This window comes from Tribolium castaneum, chromosome 5, assembly GCF_031307605.1.
Source record: "Tribolium castaneum strain GA2 chromosome 5, icTriCast1.1, whole genome shotgun sequence".
Classification (NCBI taxonomy): domain Eukaryota; kingdom Metazoa; phylum Arthropoda; class Insecta; order Coleoptera; family Tenebrionidae; genus Tribolium; species Tribolium castaneum.
Genome location: NC_087398.1, coordinates 6,864,146 through 6,884,898, shown reverse-complemented (window position 1 = coordinate 6,884,898; position 20,753 = coordinate 6,864,146). Strand labels below are relative to the sequence as shown.

The 20,753-nt window shown below is 36.4% G+C and overlaps 1 protein-coding gene across 6 annotated transcripts; it reads right to left on the bottom strand.

Annotated features, from left to right (window-relative positions):
* Positions 1-1,382: 1,382 nt before the first annotated feature.
* Positions 1,383-20,750, bottom strand: smog. 6 transcript variants are annotated; one of them, XM_008195482.3, is made up of 10 exons: positions 20,604-20,750; positions 13,764-14,328; positions 12,782-12,915; positions 7,528-7,690; positions 7,410-7,478; positions 6,925-7,341; positions 4,117-4,365; positions 2,771-2,989; positions 2,657-2,677; positions 1,383-2,163 (listed from the first exon to the last, which is right to left on the bottom strand). In XM_008195482.3, exons 2-10 carry the CDS (start codon positions 14,283-14,285, stop codon positions 2,011-2,013), a joined length of 1,947 nt encoding a protein of 648 aa, XP_008193704.1. In that variant the 5' UTR covers positions 14,286-14,328; positions 20,604-20,750; the 3' UTR covers positions 1,383-2,010. The 6 variants fall into 6 exon arrangements, with proteins under 6 accessions (XP_008193704.1, XP_008193702.1, XP_008193703.1 ...); XM_008195480.3 differs by having other exon boundaries at positions 20,555-20,736; XM_008195481.3 differs by lacking the exon at positions 20,604-20,750 and adding an exon at positions 15,617-15,834.
* Between the last annotated feature and the right edge of the window lie 3 nt (positions 20,751-20,753).

Sequence of the window (20,753 nt, the reverse complement as noted above, 5' to 3'; positions counted from 1 at the left end):
AATTATATATTGCAAGAACCAGTCCGCTACTGGAAACCGTGAAATCGGACGGAGAATCATCGGAATAAATTGCTTATGAATAACGAGCCGCTTTCTTCGACTGTGGGCAAGGAGGTTTCGATTTGTCTTTTAATTAAATCAGCCAATTAACGAGTAATTAGATTCGATTAATACAGAATAAATTTCCGTATCATTGCAAACACAAATATGTGGAGGTACAATTAATTTGGCCCCTGAAAAACAGTTTGCAAATTTTTGGTCCGGCGCATCCACCAAAATTTTATATCCTCAAGGGTGGAACAGTTGGCGACATGGGCGTATGTTTAATGTCAAAAATAGATTTTATAATTTTAATGAGTATATTTCCTTATCAGAATATTACCTGTGTTAACTAGTTTCGAATCTGCACTAAAATTTTGGAATTTTATCATTTTTGTAACAATGATTTTTTCGTGACCGTTTGTGTTTGTGAATGATTTTGTCTCAAAAAATATGTATAATGTGATTTTGACGTCTAAAAGTCCAATTCTTGTTTCCTGTTCTGAGGAACAATTCAGACCATTCTTCAATGTTTTGTGTTTTTACAAGGCCTGGCATTAGTAGAATCCACTGCAACCAGCCGGTAAGTGGTAAAGTGGCAAAGCCATTACAATTCGTACTAGTTTTTCTGGTACAGTTCAGGTTGCAGTGCAAATAAGACAATTAAAAACTTGTTGGCTTAGAAAATGAAATTTTACAAGTTGGTGTTAACAGTTTCCTGAAAGATTGTCTCAAATCCATAACGGTTGGCCTGTTTAAAAGTGAGCACTGATCTTGCAATTTAACTAAAGACTCAATTTTTATTATAAGAATTAAAGGAACTCCCATGGCCGTTAATAAAATGTCGGTAACGGTTCCTTTGTTACAAGATATCAGATAAAATATACTCTAATGTAACTGTACGTAATTTTAGTGCTTCTCTAAATCACAACATAATCGAGAAATTGCTGACAATTACCGTGCTTTTTACAATTTGTTATTAAATTAGCTGAAAGCGTGGATCTTGATATTGTTGTAAGCATCCGAGAAATGCCGGATGGAATTTATAAGCTCCTGCTGAGTTTATTATTCAATCAGAGTCGTTATTAATTTTGAAGATGTGCAACCTCTCTTAAAGTGTTCTAATTGCTTTTATAATTTATTGAAAGGATGAAGTGAACTGAACTAATCGCCCACGGATTCACTCAACTGGGTTAACAGTTTGTTTCCGAACAAAGAAGTTTTATTAAATAATTTTCTTTTTTATTTGAGATGCGAATAACGGCCGCTATTAATTCCACAACTTTTTGCCCGCATTAAGGTGAACCACGACTGATCTACTTATCGTTTTGATAGAAACGCCATTCACCATAATGTTTTATTTTCAAATAAAAACCAAACAACAATATAAACTATATACAAAACAATAGTTTATTATACAACTCGGCTCTAACTCGCTTTTTACATAATGATGTAATTAGTTGGTAAAAATACATACAATGACAAACAATAATGAAAAGACCCTTCGATAATATCACTAATGTCTTGACAAGACTCCCAATTCGAAAAATTGAATTCTGCGTTACAAACAAAACGGATTTTGGGCTAGTTGGTCCCATACCCTCTCAATCTAAAATGCAACAAAGAGTCGATGCTTAAGCTTCTAGACTAAGCTGAACATGATACAAAATTGCACGAAGCACGTTAACTAGGGGTACAAAATGAATTTGGACGCAATTTGAATGAGGATTGTTTAGGTTTGATCGTACTTTTGATTTATCCATTTCGGTTATTTAGAGATTTCACTTTATCACCTTTTGTTTAGAAAGGAATCGTTGCTTACGCGCTAGATTAGGGCAGATTTTAGGTTGCAGTTTATAAAAGTGTTTAGTGAGGTTTTTAGTCCAACACAGATCTACAAAAATCTCTAAATAACGGATGCGTACACGACTACAGTGATACAAATTCACATTGCGAAATGGGCTATCTGCTCTATTTATGGTCGGTGGTGTGAGCGGTCGATGGTAGGTCGCTGTAAATGGCGCTGGGGCCCTCGTTGCTGCAAACCGAATCTTCCGGCGTCCTGGACGGTTCCGCCTCTGTCGTCTCTTCCTGCTTCTGCACGCGGTGCTTTCCATGCAAATTCTGCGCAACCACACAAACTATTAATAAAATTTACGCTTCCAGATAGGAAACGAGTCGCATCGGCGGATAACCTTCGTAGTAAATATAAATTTAACAATAAATAACGTAATATTAATTTATGGATTCCCCGACGTTTTATTCCTTAATAATTCGAGTTCAAAATAAACATTATGGTTCATTCCCGGCATTTACGACTTTTCGATAAAACTTAACTGTAAACTGCGCTAAACTGAACCATTAGGCGCAATACCTGAGGGACATGAAAGAATGATGGAAGCAATTATTCAACTTATTTATGAACAGGCACTCAAGGATAATTCATTACGCCAGGGACGGAGTCGTTGGTTGGATTTGGTAATTCCGAGGTATTTGAAAATACTTGATGGGCCTGCCAATGGGCAATTATCTTTACACCGAGCGAACTCGGTTATGGTGGGCGACGTTACCATCTTCGGTCGTGCGTTTGCTTTGAACAGCGACTAACGTGACTTACCTTCTCTCTACTTCCTTTTTTCTGCATGCGAATTAAACATAGACCGTGTTAGATAACAGTTTTTATATTCGAGAATAAAGTACAAGTACATTTGTGCGTTTACATGAAGAGTACCTGCAAGCTGAACCTGCGGTGTTGGGCCTTGCGTCCGCCGCGGCGCTTCGATATGTGTGGATTGTCCCTGCAGATGGTTTTGCTCTTGAAGAGCTCCAGCTGCAGGTAGAGTCTTTTGAGTTCGGCCCTGATGTCGTCTGGACTCATGTCGGCCAGAGTGACCTCACCCACGTCCACATCGCTATTGTTGCCCGTTAGTGGACCGTGTGCGTTAACATCCTGTGAAACAGGTAGCCGCAGAATTAAACTTAGCCGTGACTAATGGAAAAAATTGTTCGCAACTGGGGCACTCAGATGTCACGACGAACTTGGCCAAGTTGCAAGAAAAGGGGCGATAACAAAATTAAAGCCAACATCGAATGACATGATGTTACATTAAACACTGCGACAATCAATATTTTATTGGAGAGAACGCTATACACCATTTGAATTCAACGGTTTATGGGTCGTGGTCCAATCGACATTGATTCCAGATTGCGGAACATGATCTCAAAAAATAAAATGATTCGCCCCAAACGCCCCCATAAAAATTAACTGCATATTTTTAGAAGCAAGAATTTATTTGATTGTTGTGTGGCTTCCGAACATTCTCAGCTGTGTGACTTGTGAGAATGTTCAGGCACATAATCATTCGGCATTTAAAACGTATAATAACTCCGTGTTTTTATTCCAGTTTGAAGCTATATTAGGTTCAAACATTCCCATCATTAGAGGAACAAAACATCGTGCTTTTTCCTATTAATCATTTAAGATAATTCTATACCTACTACTCTTTTAAATTAACAAATTAAAGAACCAACAACGTACAATTAATTAATGCAGATTTGCATCTAAATGGATTTCTTTTCCATATCATGAAACACTATTATTGTATTCACTGCACAAATATTTCGTGAGAATTCCATAATTATGTTTTTACACAAATGAACGTATGATTTCACATTTAATAAAATTTTGTCCAAAATGTTTCGTGTATGTGATTAAATTATTTGATGTTGCGTTTGATGCTTTTTTCTCTGTATTTGTTTACACCGAATTTGTGTAATAAAGTATTAATCGATGTTATATTAAATGGGTTTTTGAGCACATTTTTAATATAAAACTGAAGCGTTTGTTCACTTGAAAATGGCACTTGATAAACGAGTATGATTTATTTTTCGTTTCACGGAAATCTCAAATATTTGAACATCTGCATAAATCAAATGATTAATAAGCTTGATATTTGCCAGTTTGCTACGCAAATTCAATAATTATTAGTCTTTTTGTAAACATAACAGAACAACTATTTATTGAAATACTAAATTTTGGAGCAGTTTTGGAGCGTTTCAAAAGGCAGGATACCTTACCTTGAAAGCATCTACTGGTATCCGGCAGGAATACTCCTGGGCGAGAGAGCGCACTTGCTTTTGCTGGTACCAAAATTTCGGGATGAATACCAACATCAAGGTCATACTTGTCGACAACTGCGTTCGTAAGCAATATATGATTAAAACGAAGTCCGGATGAAGTCCGGGAAGTAACAAGATACGTCCTACGTAAAAAAGGGTGCTCACTGCCAACTCGATGCTGATTGCGGCACACAGGAAACTCCGCTCCTATCGAAAACATATTATTTCAACTTTTTCATTTTAACAGAACATAAGTCAATAAATATTCCTACTGGAATCTCGAAATAATACGCTTTTAGGCAGTAAATTACGCATGAAGGAAAAATGTTCCCCCTTTGACATTTTCTAAGAGAGACCTAAAGGTCATAATAAATCATAAAATCTACAAAACTGTGCGCAAAATTATATTCAATTTAGTTTTAATCGATTTTTATCACGTTAACTAATAGGGAAATTTGGGCCGTGGCTCTGAGCAAGTGGATGATTTATTTGGTGAAAATATTGTGCTCACACAACAAGGAAGTACACATTTACTGTTACTAGAGCGTGTAATTATGTAATTCGTTTTTTCAGAACTAAATTCACGGTCAAAGAATACACCTTTTTAGCAAAAAATGTACCGCATCTCCAGGGATCGTAAAGCGCTTTTTTGGAGAAATTTTATAGTTTCTCTTAATTAAAACGCCTAATCAAAGTGAGCTCTCAGAAAACTAAGTTTTGGGCATAGCGTGGACAATAGGTTATTTTCTCTACGCCCGCTAGTTCCAAGCAGCAAAGTTTAGTTTGAAATAATTACGCATGACGATTGCACTTTTTTGGTAACTAATGAGTGCAAGTGGTTGTTTCTAATTGGGATTTTGCATGTTTAATGTCTCGCAAGATAAAAACTGAGAACTGCACTCCCTATTTTTACGATATGGTGGCTAATTCCGACCCACGCTTCTACATTTCATTGTTTGCGTTCATGAATATACATCTACAATCTATCAATATTAATTTTGTTCCATAAATTTGAATAGGACTGTAGAAACACACTCGATCAATTATTATTAGTGTTTGATGAAGTTATCGACCATCTGGTGATTATGTTGACCGATTAACTTGCTAATTTCAATGAGCAAACACATTTCCACAATTCGAAGGGTAGGAAAGTTGTTGTAGGCACGTTGACCTGGCACTACTTTCCTCGGTTCGTGTCCAAGTGCGATTCCCCAAATTGGCGTAGGATGCATATGACAGTTTAGAGTTTTTCTTATAGACAGTTATTGAATAACCGGAAGTAATGAAGTGATGTAGATGGATGGTCGAGAGGAGAAGGTGATGAATGCTGCGAGGAAGCCTAGTCGACAACCTATTGTTCTGTGATGAATTGGCCTTATAGTAGTTGTACTGCTCATTATAAAGCCACTATGTCAGCACTCTTGTCCTTAAATGCTCCGAATTTGTCTCTCCCTTCTAGTGCAACGCGGCTAAATTTTCATGTGCACAGATCGTACAAATAAACCATTTGAAATGTGATTGACGTGAACCTAGATAGCGTATTCCACAGTCAAAGCTGCTTTTTCGGCTCTTGAAAACTAAATCCACCAGAAAACCCAGCTTCAGGCGGAAAATCAGCCTCACACGTAAATTACACAACTACAATAATTTCAAATTCGATGCCATTTATTTACGTTTTAATCTCCAAACAGTGTAGATTACATTCTGCTTTCTTAACACATTCGCGGTCACCAGGTACTTTGCAGACACATAATCTTTCCTAATATTACACAAATGTCCGCTATGGCATTCTGTGGATCACATCCTAGCCATAGTTTGGCGCTGCAGCTCCTTTTTGCTTGTAAAATCAAGTGACCGCTGGAGTGTCCGCTTTAGCGTGTTAACTTGTTAGGGCATTATTGATATAATGTACTGCGCCAAGCGGACACAATATTACACACACACAAAACGCATGTGTCCGCTGTATTAGATGTGTCCGTTCTGGCGTCTTTGGCAAAGAAAAAATGCCTTAAATTACATTTAAACTTATATACACCTTCAAAAAATAGTTATACAAAGGTAAAATAAAACAATGTTGCAAAATTTGTCTTGGCAGCGAATGTATTAGATATAAATAAACGATCATGCTGTTTTTGATGTTTAACGTAAGGCAATAGTTTTTTATAAACTAACAAGACGTAACTAATTTGTTATTGTTATTAGCCATATTAGCTATTCTTTTTAATAGTAATAGTTACTTATTATTGTAAAAAAAATTTCACCTGTATAAAGAAAAGTATAAAGTATTTAACAACAAACGCAGATTTCTGTGGGATTATTAGTTGGTGGTGAATTTGCTTGCAAATTTTATTTTCGGAAAACTTACTAACTGACCCAGACAATTCATTCGTACTCAATACGTTCAGTGAGTACAAAACCTCGGGGCAAGCTCAAAGCGAGACCTTGCAGGAATTACGTGGCAGACACATCCTTAGATGATCGAGTAAATGGAGCGAATAATATGCGTTTGGAGTATCCCGAGCTCCAGTTTAGTGGGAGCTCTGTGTAACCTCAGCCTTTTAATCTCATCTCAAACCACTGTCAGTGTGAATGCATTTCCATACATTTATTGCACCCTAACTGTTGCGTGCAGTCATCATCAGACACGCAAAATTTAAATCATCATTTGCGCCACATGTGTGGCAATCGATTGCCAATAAATGCGAAAGGAAATAAAAAAGACATTAACCGCAATTTATGAACAATTGCCGAAAATAGAAAACTCACGTGAAATTGCGTCCGGGCGTTCCTGCTCGCGTAGCTCAGATGTATCCCAAATATGAGAATAACCAGTTCCCCTGTTTCCGTCACGTAGTCCCACCACAGGGGCTTGCAGGCTTGGTAGTGCACCCCGTCCTGGGTGACCTCCTCCCTCAGCAGACTGTAGTTTTCTTTGAGAAAGTTGAGGGTGATTGAGGTGTACGCCGCCATGTAGGCCAGCACCGACATTATCATTATGAGGAGGTACTTGAGGAGGTCCGTGTCTTTGACGACCCATCTGTGGGCCTTCCTTGTGCGAAATTCGATCAGATGCCGGTACAGCTTGAGGATAATCGCGCCGTAGCAGATGATGAAGCCCACCTCTCGGGCCCACGGCTCCAGCAAACACTGCACCACCGACGGCTCGAAAAAGCGCACCACCACCTAAAACCAACACCACCAAGGGCCCGATAACTGCGCGTTTTCCTTCCAGTTAATTAATAGCTACTTACCGTACAATACAAGATGAATATGCCGACTAGGATCGTTTCCAGGATCGTCCACATGCCGGAGGCAATCGACTGCAATTGATAGGTGAAATAATCGCGAGTCGAGGGAATCGGACTTTACCTTCGTTTTGCGCTGCTTTAAGACCACCAAGGCAATAATGACAGTTATTGCCATGCATCCGAGTTGGATGCTGAGAATCGCAGTTTTCAAATAAACGTCTCTGCGAGCCGAACATATCCCATTTGATTCGCAAACGTCGCATTTCGAAGGACAAGGGCCGCACCTGCAAGATGACTGTTTACACAGATTGTCTTATTGTGAAAAACGGGGCCCTTTTATTGATTAGTTGACTCCCATTTGTTAAAATAATGCTCGACACTAAACTTCTTAATTCCGACGCTCCTCGCTGACAACTTCCCGCATGTCTACACAATTACTTGATGAGATTACACGATTCAAGAGCGTAATGAGAAAGTTTAATCAATAACGTAGCGTGTAATATTTCCTAGGTTCCGGTAAAAAAGCTCATCAACTCTAATTTTCATCGACAAAGTTTATTTTTATAGAGGAGAGTAAGTAAATAAGGCAATAAACGTACAAGGATCATTGAGACTGATCCGGTAACAAGATCGTTCCTTACAGATTTCGGATTCGAAGGAAGACAATGCGCGCGCTCTTTGACCCTCGTAAAGCGTCTAGTGGTCTAGGTAGTTCGGAATTTCAGCAGAAGCTACCACGGAAATACAAATAAATAGTTTCCCGATTTTTCCTCAAAAAACACAATAATTTTCGTTTTGTTTTGTTAAAAATGGAAATATCTGATACCTTTTTATTTTTCCTAAACCCCTAAATTGACTTGAATCCTCTAAATATGGTTTAAACATCCCACAGTTTTATTACAGTGGTTTAACTTTCCTAATTTTTAAATTAAATATATTTTCATTTTTTTGTCAGTATTTAGAGAAAGGCCGGCTCTATAACCTGTTTACAAGTGTCTGTTCCTGGATGATAATTTGACCAATAAAAATATAAGAATTACCTCCTACTTGTTTATCTTATGCACAAAAAATTGCAAGCCGATCGAAGCGTTTGTCGTTGGAAATCGGGGAGGGATATGCACTCCCAACTGTAAAACAGACCAATCATAAGGCGCTTAAAACTGAGCAAAAAACTGTTTGCTTATTTTGTGAATGTCGGTCAAACCAACTAGAATTTCGCTGTTTTCTAAGACTATTTCACGTTTTTTGATATAAATGAGTTCAAAAATTGTGGATAAATTGTGGATCGATTTGTTTTTGATAAAGATTGATTCTCGCAGTTAGTTCGTGTTCAAACTTAGACATATCGCACGTTTTTCAACACAAACTCAATTGTTTCGCAAGATTCCCTCACAGAACTCAAAAAAGTGCCAAAAATCTTACTGTTCTTTAGTTTTGTTGCATTCCAGTTTATAATTTTTTTAACTTTCCAGTCTCTTAGTGTTTTGGTTATTTATTCAGAATCTAATTTTTAACCATGATTACAGCGAAATTATTAGAGTTAGCGAAAATCGGAAAAATTGGGGAGAACCGGAACAAAAAACTCTACAAAATAAGGATAAGTTTTATTTAATTTTGAGACACTTTTAAAATTGACCATTTTGTGTTGATTTTTTTTATTTTCTCAATTACGGCTAAACTATTCGAAAAAGTGGAATTGTTTTAATCCTAGCCTATGCAAAATGATCCGGGGATTCGACTGGCATCGAGAAAACTGCCAAATTCCCAATAGTTTTTTAGTTATGAATTTTTTAAAAATTTTACCTATTTTTGCTTTTATTTGCAATTTTCTCGAAAACTATTAGTCGGAGAACAATAATTTTTTTGAAAAAAAATAGATAATTCAAAGAGCTTTCCAACGATAATACACTTCATGGACTTATCTCAAATAGTTCCGGAGTTATTGCTTGATAAAGGTTCCGGACACCCAAAATCGACCAAAAACGCGACGAAAATTGAAAAATCAAACATATAAACTTTTTTTGGACTTTTAACAACTCTAGAGAGTTGTAAGAGCATATATAAATACGAAAAAGTATGATAGAACGAATTTAAAAAAAAATATTTTTTTCATTTTCTTGAAGGTAAGTGTATTACTCAGGTAATTATAGCAAAAAAAATCAAAATTTTAAATTTTGTTAAAAGTTGGTATAATACAGAAAATGAGCCGCTGAATTCAATGGAACAAACCGCATTGCTCTACGACTTTTAGTTTTTGAGTTATGAAATTTTTTGTTGAATAAAATTTTCTACTATGGAAAGTGCCTATCCTAATAGCAAAAAATGGTTTTTGTACGTTTTCAGACTTCCAATCTTTCAATCTCATAGTTTCCTAGTGTTTCAATCACACAGTTTTTGATCTTCTCATTTTTCGTATTCATTTCCAAATTTTATTAGTATTTCTTTGTTTCACTGTCTTATAATTTCAGTTTTCCAATTTTTTAATGTTCTTACTTTGCAGTTTTATAATTTGCTAATTTATCACTTTTTCAGTCACTTAGCTCTTCAAAATTTTAATCTTACTGTTTTTTAGTTTTGTTGCATTCCAGTTTATAATTTTTTTAGCTTTCCAGTCTCTTAGAGTATTGGTTTTTTATTCAGAATCTAATTTTTCATTTTATGTGTTTCTCTTTTCCAGTTTTACACTTTTTTCTGATTCTCAGTTTTTCAGTCGCTTCAGAAGTTCAGTCTCATAATTTTTAAGTTTTTTTGTGTTTCAGCTTTTTGATTTTTTTGACACGTACATAATGTTATTAGCTTCCTAAAAATCCGGTTTCTGTTTATTATTGTTCTTTTAGAACTCATTAGCGTTGTTTTACATGTGTGGAGTTTAGCCTTCAGTCCCTCTTAAAATAGAGTAATTGTAAATGCTGTTAGGAGTGACTGAATTCCAAATCAATGTTTAGTTTTTTGGTAAAAACGAGATACTAATAGTATTAGCAGACTCTCCTGGTCTAACATTCTTTTTGGAAAAGGCGAGTTTCATATTCAAAATGACTGTTTTTATTTAAGACACAATAACAGATCAACATTTGTAGTAAGTATAATCGAATAAACTGCAAGTGAACATTTTGCATTATTGTCAACATGCAATCTAAGAATTTGTCCGTGTCTACGGTAAACCCGCGTTGGCTAAACTGCAAGCAGCTATTTCGTGGCAAATACCGGATGTCATGAATTGTATTCGTATAAACCGGCATTGCATTTGACATAAATTTCGAAATGTATACAATGAAATGTTCAACATAACTGTATATTCCTCCAAATTATATTTAGCGTAAGATTCCAAAAGAACGACATTTGCTTAAAAATGTTTGTTATTCATATGCAGTTCGACAAATTCATTAAACCGCTATTTATTCTATTTTTAGTGACTTGGTTTTTCGTTAACTATTTTTTGTCTTACTGACCATTTGAAGTAAAATAATGAATTGTGCACGGTCCATAAAATTGAAATACTGATCATTTAGTTCGTACCGAATGTAAAAGATCGGTCCGCGTCAGTTTATAAATGACCGGCATTCCTTCATATCGGTTCTCACGTAATCGAAGTTAAACAATATTCTAAAATCAATCAAAAGCGGCGCCAGGATCCCATTTAGCAGTCATGGGTTCGTCGTAAAATCGCGTCGTAATAAAAGTGGAGAGTATGATGGTGAGCTTTCGAAATCAATGAGATCGTGTTCGCATCTGTGTCGGGAAGCGTCCGATGCATTAATAATTACTCGGGATTTTTCGTTCATGATACATTGCCGAAAGAATTTTATTCGTAAAAATTTCGACGAGGATGACCCGTAACAATATTTCACAATTATGTGTCGGCGGCGTGTTTTCATCCATAAATCCAACTTGGAATAGCTTTCAACTTGAAAAGTTATTAATCGAATTATACCACAAAATGTAAATGCGTCTGAAGCTCTCCTTGTCTGACGGTGAAAACAAGCAAATGAATCGATGCTGGACATTAAAAGTGATCGCTTACTTCCCCATTTGAGGGGTCAGAACAGGGAACGCATTAGTGTGACAAATGGAAGTGTATGAGCGACTCTCGATATTCGGAAGTAAAAGGTGAATGGGATTATACAATGTAAAATTGATGAAGTCCGTTTAATGGTTTACAAGGGACTGACAGCCGCTTGTGTTGAACCCCGCGAAAGATATCCTTTCCAGCTACATGTTTATGGAAGTGTCAACCATTCACAAATTTCACCAAAAACATATCTGATGTTGCAATAATGAACTTAACACGGTCCAGGACAGGGAACAAAAACGGACAAACTTTCATCACAAAGCCCAAGCTTTTTGCACTTTTTATTGAGCTATAAGTTGGGACATAAAATAGTTTACTTTTAAAATATTTTGATACAACGAAATGAATTTTGCTCTTGTTTACTGGGATAACAGCATTTTCTTCATTATTCTCAGATGCGATGAAACTCCCTTGTTTATTATTCATCTTGGTGCGCGCGAATGGCAGGGAACTTTGACACAGTTTAAATTATTGCAAAATATTAGGTGATGGCCATAGTTCTCGTCTTACGCAAATACTAACTGAAAAATGCCGAAAACAAATTACCTTTGTCTCTGTTTACGCTACAAAATGCTGGATTAATTCTATGGTAAAGTAAAACAATATTATTTTCCATCATCTTCGTAGTAACTAAGCCGCTTTGGTGTAAGTCCTTCATTATCATGTGCTCCAAATGTTCGCTCGTGTAAAGCTTGCAGAAACCTGAACTTTAGCCAAAAACACTGTTGTAACAATTAATCACAATTAACTTTCGTCTTAGATTATTTTATGTTTGGGACTTTGGGAGAGACCGAAAAATAAATGGTCTTGCCAGATTTATTAGTTTCAAATATTACAGTCGGAAACCAATATATTTAACGCCGGGAGCACCTCCAGAAATAGTAGATTATATGTGATTGAAAAATGAACAGACTAGAGGTTTCCCTATTGTCAGAGTCTGATAATAAATTAAATTGAATTTAATATTATCATGTTGACCTTTGGGTGTGAGGAGACTTTTAAATTCCAATGCACGTTTTAATGGTTTAGTATGCCCCAGAAAATAAATCTTCCACTCAAAAGGTGAAGAAACGGGAGATTTAATTTTCGGTCTCATACAAGGAGTGTGATAATTCAGACAAATTTTTATGAAATTCAAAGCTCGGTAAGAAGAATGCAAATTTTATCCCTGATTTATATCTCCCTCCTGCATTATGACTTTTTTATGGTAATGGTAGTTTTTATTTAATATCTCGCGGCAGTTTATCCCGGACGTCGCAGTCAATAACTAATTTTGGGAGTTAGGAGAAAAATATGTTATGCTCACCGTGTCGCGTTGGTGATTCCGTTCTCGATGTCCTTCCCCGGAAAGCCCTTCCAGCTGAGGCTGGCGTCAGGATGGAAGAATCCTTGCCGACAGAAGCAGGAATACCCGCCGTTCTCCTCTGGTTGCGGGACGCACTGGAATTAAAAATGAAAAATTATTGGTGAAAACCCGCATACCTCCATCGCAGTTTCAGTAATCTAATTCGTAAGTTCCGAAATGAAATCACTTCGCTCCGAATAAATCCGCTCTGAGAATTTAATATTAATTTGTAAAAGCATTTTATCGTTTGAAGCGCTTACACTACGCCAAAGTTGTGAACGGTTTAAAAAGCAAATACAAATTTAATATTTGTTAGAAAAGACAAATATTATAATTCGGCGTTGAGCAGATAAGGATGTTCGGGAAAGCCGCAAACAGGAGCGAACTACAAACAGTCCTACTAATGTATAATTTCTCGAGCCGGCCTTTGCACTTGGATTTTAGGGCTGAATCTTTTATGCCATCTATTTCCAGCGGAAACTTTTGGTTTTAATGAAACTAAGGACACATTTACAGCACGCAACTTTAGGCAGAGTTGGCGAGTTATGTCCACACACACAAAACTAATTTGTGACGGGAAAAATTGGACACCAACCCACACACACATTCATTTCTGATTTTTTTGAATATCACTCCCTCAATGGTTTCAGGCCCAGGTCCACCCTGCCCACGTACATAAAATTTAGCTTTGAAAGCAAATAAAGTTAAATTGATTCTAGAAAGTCGATATTCTAGGAATAAAAGCTGAAATAACAAATGTAATTCCCATAACAGAGGTAGGACATGTTCTAAAATTCTAAAGTAACAAATGTCACGGCAGATGCACTACTGAAACTCTGAATCTGTAATTAGTATTGAGCGGGGAAGTTGTGACTGAATATTGCAGAAGGAAACAGAAAAATGTTTTGATTAATCGTTGAATTACCAACTAATTTGCACTTACGTATGTGGTTTCCTGGTCGCATTTGTGGCGTTTGCCGAAAATCTCTTCCAAATTGTCGTCGCATTGATCCAGTTGTAAATTCAGAAACAGGGCGGTGGTGAGGTTGCTCTTGGTGGCGACAAAACCGTAAAACCAGCTGCCTTTCAGGAAATGACAGACTCTGAAAGCCGGCGTCCACCCCTGCGTCTGATTTCCTAAACCTGTCCAGAAAGCTTCATTTTCAACAGTCTTATTAGAAAAAATCCTCAGTCTTTGGGCAACGTTGAGAGCCAGAATTTGTTCGTTGGGAGACTTGAGTACAAGTCCGAGTATTTCAGGATGTGTGGTCAAAGTAAGACGGGCGATGTCCGAAAAATTATCACTAGCACGATTAGCAAAAATAGAGCTTGTAACAGCAGTAACGTTCAAGTTCAGTCTGGATGGAGCGGTTGGTTTAGAAAGAAATCGGATTTTACAATCTTCATTGTCGTTTGCTGCATGTACGGACGTCAAGAAGAGTAAGAGGACAACAGCTTCATTCATACCGTCATTATATCATCCTCAACTTCATGCTTTCAAGGGAGACCTGAGAGAGGCGAAGGACAGAGATTAGTTCCGTTATTGAGCAACAGCAATTAAATTAATCGGTCCGATATACGATACCGAGAAATCATTGGTGTCGTGTCATCTGCTCCGAACTAAGTGTATCTATTAAATTTCATATCGGGAAACTCACTCCAAATTGAATTGCTTGATCGATTGGAATTTTCACGTCCATTGGTATGGAAATGAAACTGACTAAATGCAAGCCCTGCACTAATACCAGCTTACCGATTTTTTTTTAATTTCATGTCATAAAAATCTAGATTTTTGCATTAAATTTTGAATGGGCTTGTAATTATTCTTTGAAAATATTTATGAAGAAGTAATTTGAAAGCTTGTTAAACCTTTTACAACGGAGTTTCCTAATGAGGAATGAAATTTCTCATTGACATTTTCGTAAACCTCCGCGATAATTACGCAGAATTAAACATCAGAAAAGTAATTAAAGTTTAAAATGAGGTAGTGTGTGTATAACGAATAAATTCATCGGGCGTAGCAAATACAATTAAATAAAATTAAATTAGCTCACTAAATTGCATATTATAAAAGTTGTTTTTTAATCTGCAAACTTTCGAGTCTAAATTAGTTAAGTCCACACCGGCACAAAGCTGTCGCGGATAATTTTAATTAATGCTTCGCTTTTTAATTACGAAATTAACAATTGTGCGCCCAAACAGAATCAATCGCTGCGAACAACTACGTACATAGTTTTCTGCCTCACCCTTTTTATGGAAAAAGCCCAACAAAGCAGCGCCCTTTAACATGAAAGTAAAAACCCTCTAAATATTTGGGAGCATTGTTTACATATTTACTGACAGGGTGATAAATTACGGTCGTGATGAAAATTAATTAAGAATTTTATCTTCAAAAGCGCTATTGAATTAATTAATTACGGATTATTGCAAGAGTGACTACACAATTTTGGCGTTTTTTATTTATTGTCAATCAAGTGTCTACTTACCCCGTAAATTATTCGCACTTGGGGAAGTAGAACCAAATACTACTATCAAATTCGAAACTATTTAATCCATCTAACAGGAAGTTAAGTAACTAATTAAACTTTACACTAAGGGATACGCTACGGAATTATAATGATGACACGTAAGAAATATTCGCGCAGATTTATTTGAGCGTCACTTCATTTGGTTTGTTACCTTGAAGCTCGCTAATTTATTAACTCCATCGGCCCTCTAATCCGAAATTGTCTTGCAAATTTAATTACGCGAATCCCACTATCGGGGAAAAATTCCAAAACGGTGGATTTTACTTACTTTTCAACAAGCCACCTGTTTCACTAACAAAGTTAAATTGAATTGAATGATCCTATCTCCAATTTCTGGCTTCTGATAAAGTGTTTTTAATATCCTGTTTTGGAACGTAAAATTCTCGTACATAGGGCTGCAATATTTCACAATCACTCTCCTAGTTACAAATTAGAGCACATTTTGTTCGATTTATAAAAAATTAATAGCTGCCGTTTGCTACTTTTTGGCCCGAATAACTTCAAAACAGAATTGATCTTCGCTATTGTACGTAACCATCTATCACCGAATGATAAGTTTGTTGACACAGCATCAATTGCTGTATTAGCTTCATTTGTGGACGCAATGAGCAGAAAATTGATGATTGACAATAATGGGAACAGTTGCACATATGTATTTGGAGACTAATCCACGAAGAAATCATTGAATTTGAATGCGGTAATTGGAAGCATTCATGCGTATTTATCTGGATTTTGATATTGTGTGTCACAAGACGGGAAAATCGAACGGTGTGCTTCATACAGTTTATTATAACTGCTTGTCAGCTCGGGGAGTAACTTGGAATCTACGCTATTTAGGTATTATTAGCTAGAGAAAGGGATTACATGCATCTAACAACGATAGGCGTTGAAGTGGACTGTGATTTTATTCTCCACACGAGTTGTTCTTCTTGTGCTCTAAATACCCAAAGCCACACATTCTGGTGAACAAAACTGATACCGTAAGCGGACATGCGGCTGAGCAACATTTTTCAAGTCAATATTTCCCACACTTTATTACATTATAATATGGTAAAAGAAGTGTAAAGTGGGAATTACGTTATCGCAAGAATTTAGACAGGAGCAGATTTTAATTACTAGCAGTCAAGGGAAAAATAATTTAAATAATATTGCTACAGCTAACGAGTTACTGGACAACCAGTCGATCTTCGCTTTCTGGAGCGATCAATAAAGAATCTCACTGCAGCAGCTATAACTTTTGCCCCTTATTGAAATATAATTGACAAGTTGTCAGTTCGGCGCTATCGTTTGCTCATCATCCCTTTGAAAAATTAATAAGTTAACAAAAATTACAAAACTGAAAATACGAATGCTAACGACTGTTTGTTTCCCTCATTTATAAACAACTTTAAGCTGAAACCGCCAGAATGTTTTGCAGGAAAAAATCAGTTTAATATTTTATGGCGCTTTTACTATTCTTATGGGAGATATTTCAGATGTCGGATCTCATAATTAAGCTGCAGGATTGATATAAAGCGGAACCACTTGAGTGATAGTAAATCTGCCGTAAAAATGAGTTTTTTATTTAAATAAATACTGAACTATATTTACGGCGCTCTTCATCAGGTGATAAAGTACTTATATAAAAACATTAATATTTATTAGGCCCATTGGTTTACATAATAAAGCGCTCATTGGTGAAATATACAACATTACGCTTTCATCGATATGAAATAAAAATATGCAGGTTGCTGCTGCTTGAAACTGGGACGGGAATAATCAATTAATCATAATTTTTTATTTACAATTGAAAGAAATCAATCATTAACTAACCAAATTGTGAAATTGTCGCAATATTTGATATTGAAATGTGTGTCCGCGTTATGAGCACCATTCGTCAATTCCTCGTTAATTTATTGTTCGATTAATTGGAAAATAATTAGGTCTTGTCTTCTCTGTAACATACGGTGTGATGATTGCAATATCAGTAAGACCTGTTGGTGTTCTTGATTATGGCCCATCGATTGGTGTCTATTTTTAAGTCAATTTGACCCTGCGGCTCTTATTTTCTAAATTCGTATTGCGTGTGGAAGCCTAATTTTAGCCAGGAATGAATGCTTAAATTTGGGCGAACACTTATCACACTGATACGAATCCAGTTTGGAAGAATTATACTCACCTGTGTTTTTTACTAAGTGTTGTTTTAAAATGCGGACAAGAACGCGTTCTATAATGACAGGGTAAACTTGAACTAAAAGGGAAAGTCATTAAAAATCTTGTTAGGAAATTCAAATTTGATTAGTCGCAGACTCGCCCACCGAGTAGAACAAACAGATAAAAAGCGGGAGCTTTCTTTGTGGAAATAATTGGAGTATTCATCACGCAAAATTAGCATCACACTTTTTAGTTGTAGGTGAAACTTATTTAATATGCACTCGTGAATATAACCCCTTTAAACGGCTGGCATGGAGGTAATTATCCAGCTTGGATGGAAAAAAACTCGTTAGCAGGAGCAGCGACTAGAAGACTGCCACGTTAAAAGCTCGGATGCCACTTTGTTCCCTTAAAGAAGGTGCTTGATGTCACATATTCACAAAATGAATAACGCGCTTTCACAAAGTTGCAGAAAATGGGGAATCAAAGTTATTGGAGCAGTGGCGGAGAAACAGGAAACGAAATTGTATTAGAAACAACAAAGGCAAAAGAAATGTCACATGACACAATAACTCTCTTGGAAATTTATGTGGAAAATCACCTCCTAACCAAGTCCGCACTGCTCATCCAGCGGCATCGCTTATTCCCAATTTCTTCCATCGAGAACTTGAATCCCGTAATTCAAACTTAAAATATAGATTAAGCCGTAAGTCGATATGACAACTTACATCAACTTACGGCAACCATCCGACTACCCATCTACATATTTTAAGTATATATTGCACGGTATATCCGCAAGCTGTATCGATTTCTTGCTCCTGGCGCTATCTTTCCCCTGATTAATATGGCCAAATGGGATGTCATCTCGCAAGTAAAGACAAAGACCGGGCTTGTAATTGTCATAAGAAGTTTCGTGTTCACACGTGAAATACTGAACGAGTAGTTTTCTGAATCTGATGGCAGCAGTTTCATGGAAATTCTATTAAACAGAACTTGCCAATAGAGCCACAAAGATTAATCTGTGCTCGCAGAAAACAAAAGCTCGGGAGAGCTAACCTGTTGTGTTAATTTTATTACCACCGCAATTAGAACTTGTTACGGAAGCGTGGAGTATCAGCTTTTGCTGAAATAATAGAAAACGTATTGAGGCGGATCACGCATTGAACATTCATTCTAATTAAAATGATAAATTGCCCAGGCACGGAGTTTTCCCGATTACGTCTCTGTGATTGTTAAAAACTTGGATTCTGGGACATTTGTGCAAGAAAGAAAACAAAGCAGTAAATTGGAGAATTGACGAGTTTATCGCAGTTCTGGGCACCTATACAATAACAAAATTGATCAATTTTTTCCCTACATTTTACTTGCTGAAAGGTACGCAATTTTTGCAAGCCAAGCGTCTGGAAAAACACACCCAATACAACCAAAATTAATTTTAATAAAAGGTTTGTTCGCCTGTTTCTCCCGCAAATAAAACAAATCTCGAAGAAGATTGCGTTTTTAAGTATTTCTCTAACGGCAGTCTTTAAGAACCTGCTAAAGCGAAAAAAATCAATTTTTAATTAACTGTTTCAGCTTTTACAGTTTTTGTTTACTTTACCTACTTTTCGACCACTTTCCCGGCACCATGTGGGCAAACACGTTGCAATATCGAGTGCAATAAGTATTGCACAAGTTACCACAGGATCAATATCCTGTTTAAATACAGAAGTTGGGGAAAATTGTTCAATTAGAACAGAAAGGATTTTGGGAACTAGCACAAACCTTTAAGTAAATACCTTGGGGTTTATTAAACGACGTAGAAATAAAATACGAGGAGTGGGTCTTTATATTTTTATTATTCCTTGTCAGCTAGTCTGAGGTAATCAGATTAGATTCTTGATACCGAAATCGTTTTCTTTCTTAGTGTCAATGCTAAAAGTTTCAATTTTTCATTTAAGTTGTATTGATGAGAGTTTGCAATACCACTTAAAAGTTTTTTATTAGTTTCGCTTATAGTTACACCAGTAATGTATCTTCAGAATTCAAATAATGAGCCAATTTTCAACAGCTGTTTTTGTAACTTCCTTTTAATTTCCTTTGGCCTGTGGCTTGCACATCTTGAATCAGTAAAACTGTTAGGTACTCTTAAATAGGAAAAGACTTGAAAACTTTGTCTATAGAAGCAATAAAGCAATAAAAACTTTATAATGTGAAGATGAAAGGTAAGTAATTAAAAGATTTATTTTCAATAAGGATCGTCGGGACGAGCTCATTTTTTGTTCGAGAAAACTTATGATTTACTGTTTGATAATGGGTTGGTTATATTTAGTGAGTTGAAGCGCAATCATATTTTCTGCTGTTTATGACAGAAAGACGTAAACAAGAATGATATTTTTAGAATCAATATTCATCAAATTTTTCAAAAGGGGGGCATTCCTTTAAAAACGAGCCGAATCTGGGAAGCGAAACAATTCGACAGTCTGGAAATGAACCACATTTTCATTGTTTTATTTACGCGTAAACAGAAACTACTTCAATATCCCGGCATATTACAGTACACAATTTGAGAGCTTTTAATTATTCCAACTTATGTGTAACAAATATTTCATGTTTACGTATTCCAAAATAGCTTTGTTTAGCTTACCTTCATGTCGGATTCAATTAAATTTTTCAAACTTTTAATGAGAATATTCACGAGCAATGAAAATCAATTGGTTACGGTCGCGATATCCTGCACACCTTTTATAGCATTAAATGCCAACTGTTTCAACCGTAATTCAGCCAAAGCCGAATTATTGAAACAGCGGCCTAGAGTAAGAATTTGCTCATTTCTTTCCGTTTTATTTCGGATCAAATAAATGCGCAATTGCGAACACAGAAGCGTTATCTCCGATTGCTTATTTATGTGAAGAAGGGGATTCTTTTATGGCTTGCCGGTTAAATGCAAACGCCAAATGTTCCATGTAACAATAACCGATTCGGGGAAATCGCTCCAAGACTCCGGTAACGTGTGTCGTTGAATTAAAAAATCCGCCTCGGCGAGTTGAATAAATAATGTAAAATTTAAACAAGGAAGACGAGCCATACTCACGCAACGCTTAACAGAGAAGACAGCAAGAAAGAGGAAATGAACCACTCACATGACACTATAGAAAGTCTTAGAAAAGGTGCCGAATAGACATTACGTTAGCATTTTAAAGTTGAGTAGCGAGCGAAGTTAAACTGATCTATGAGAATGACGAGTACGAGATCATCTGGGAAAACGAGCCAGGGGTTGGCACGGCGCAGCT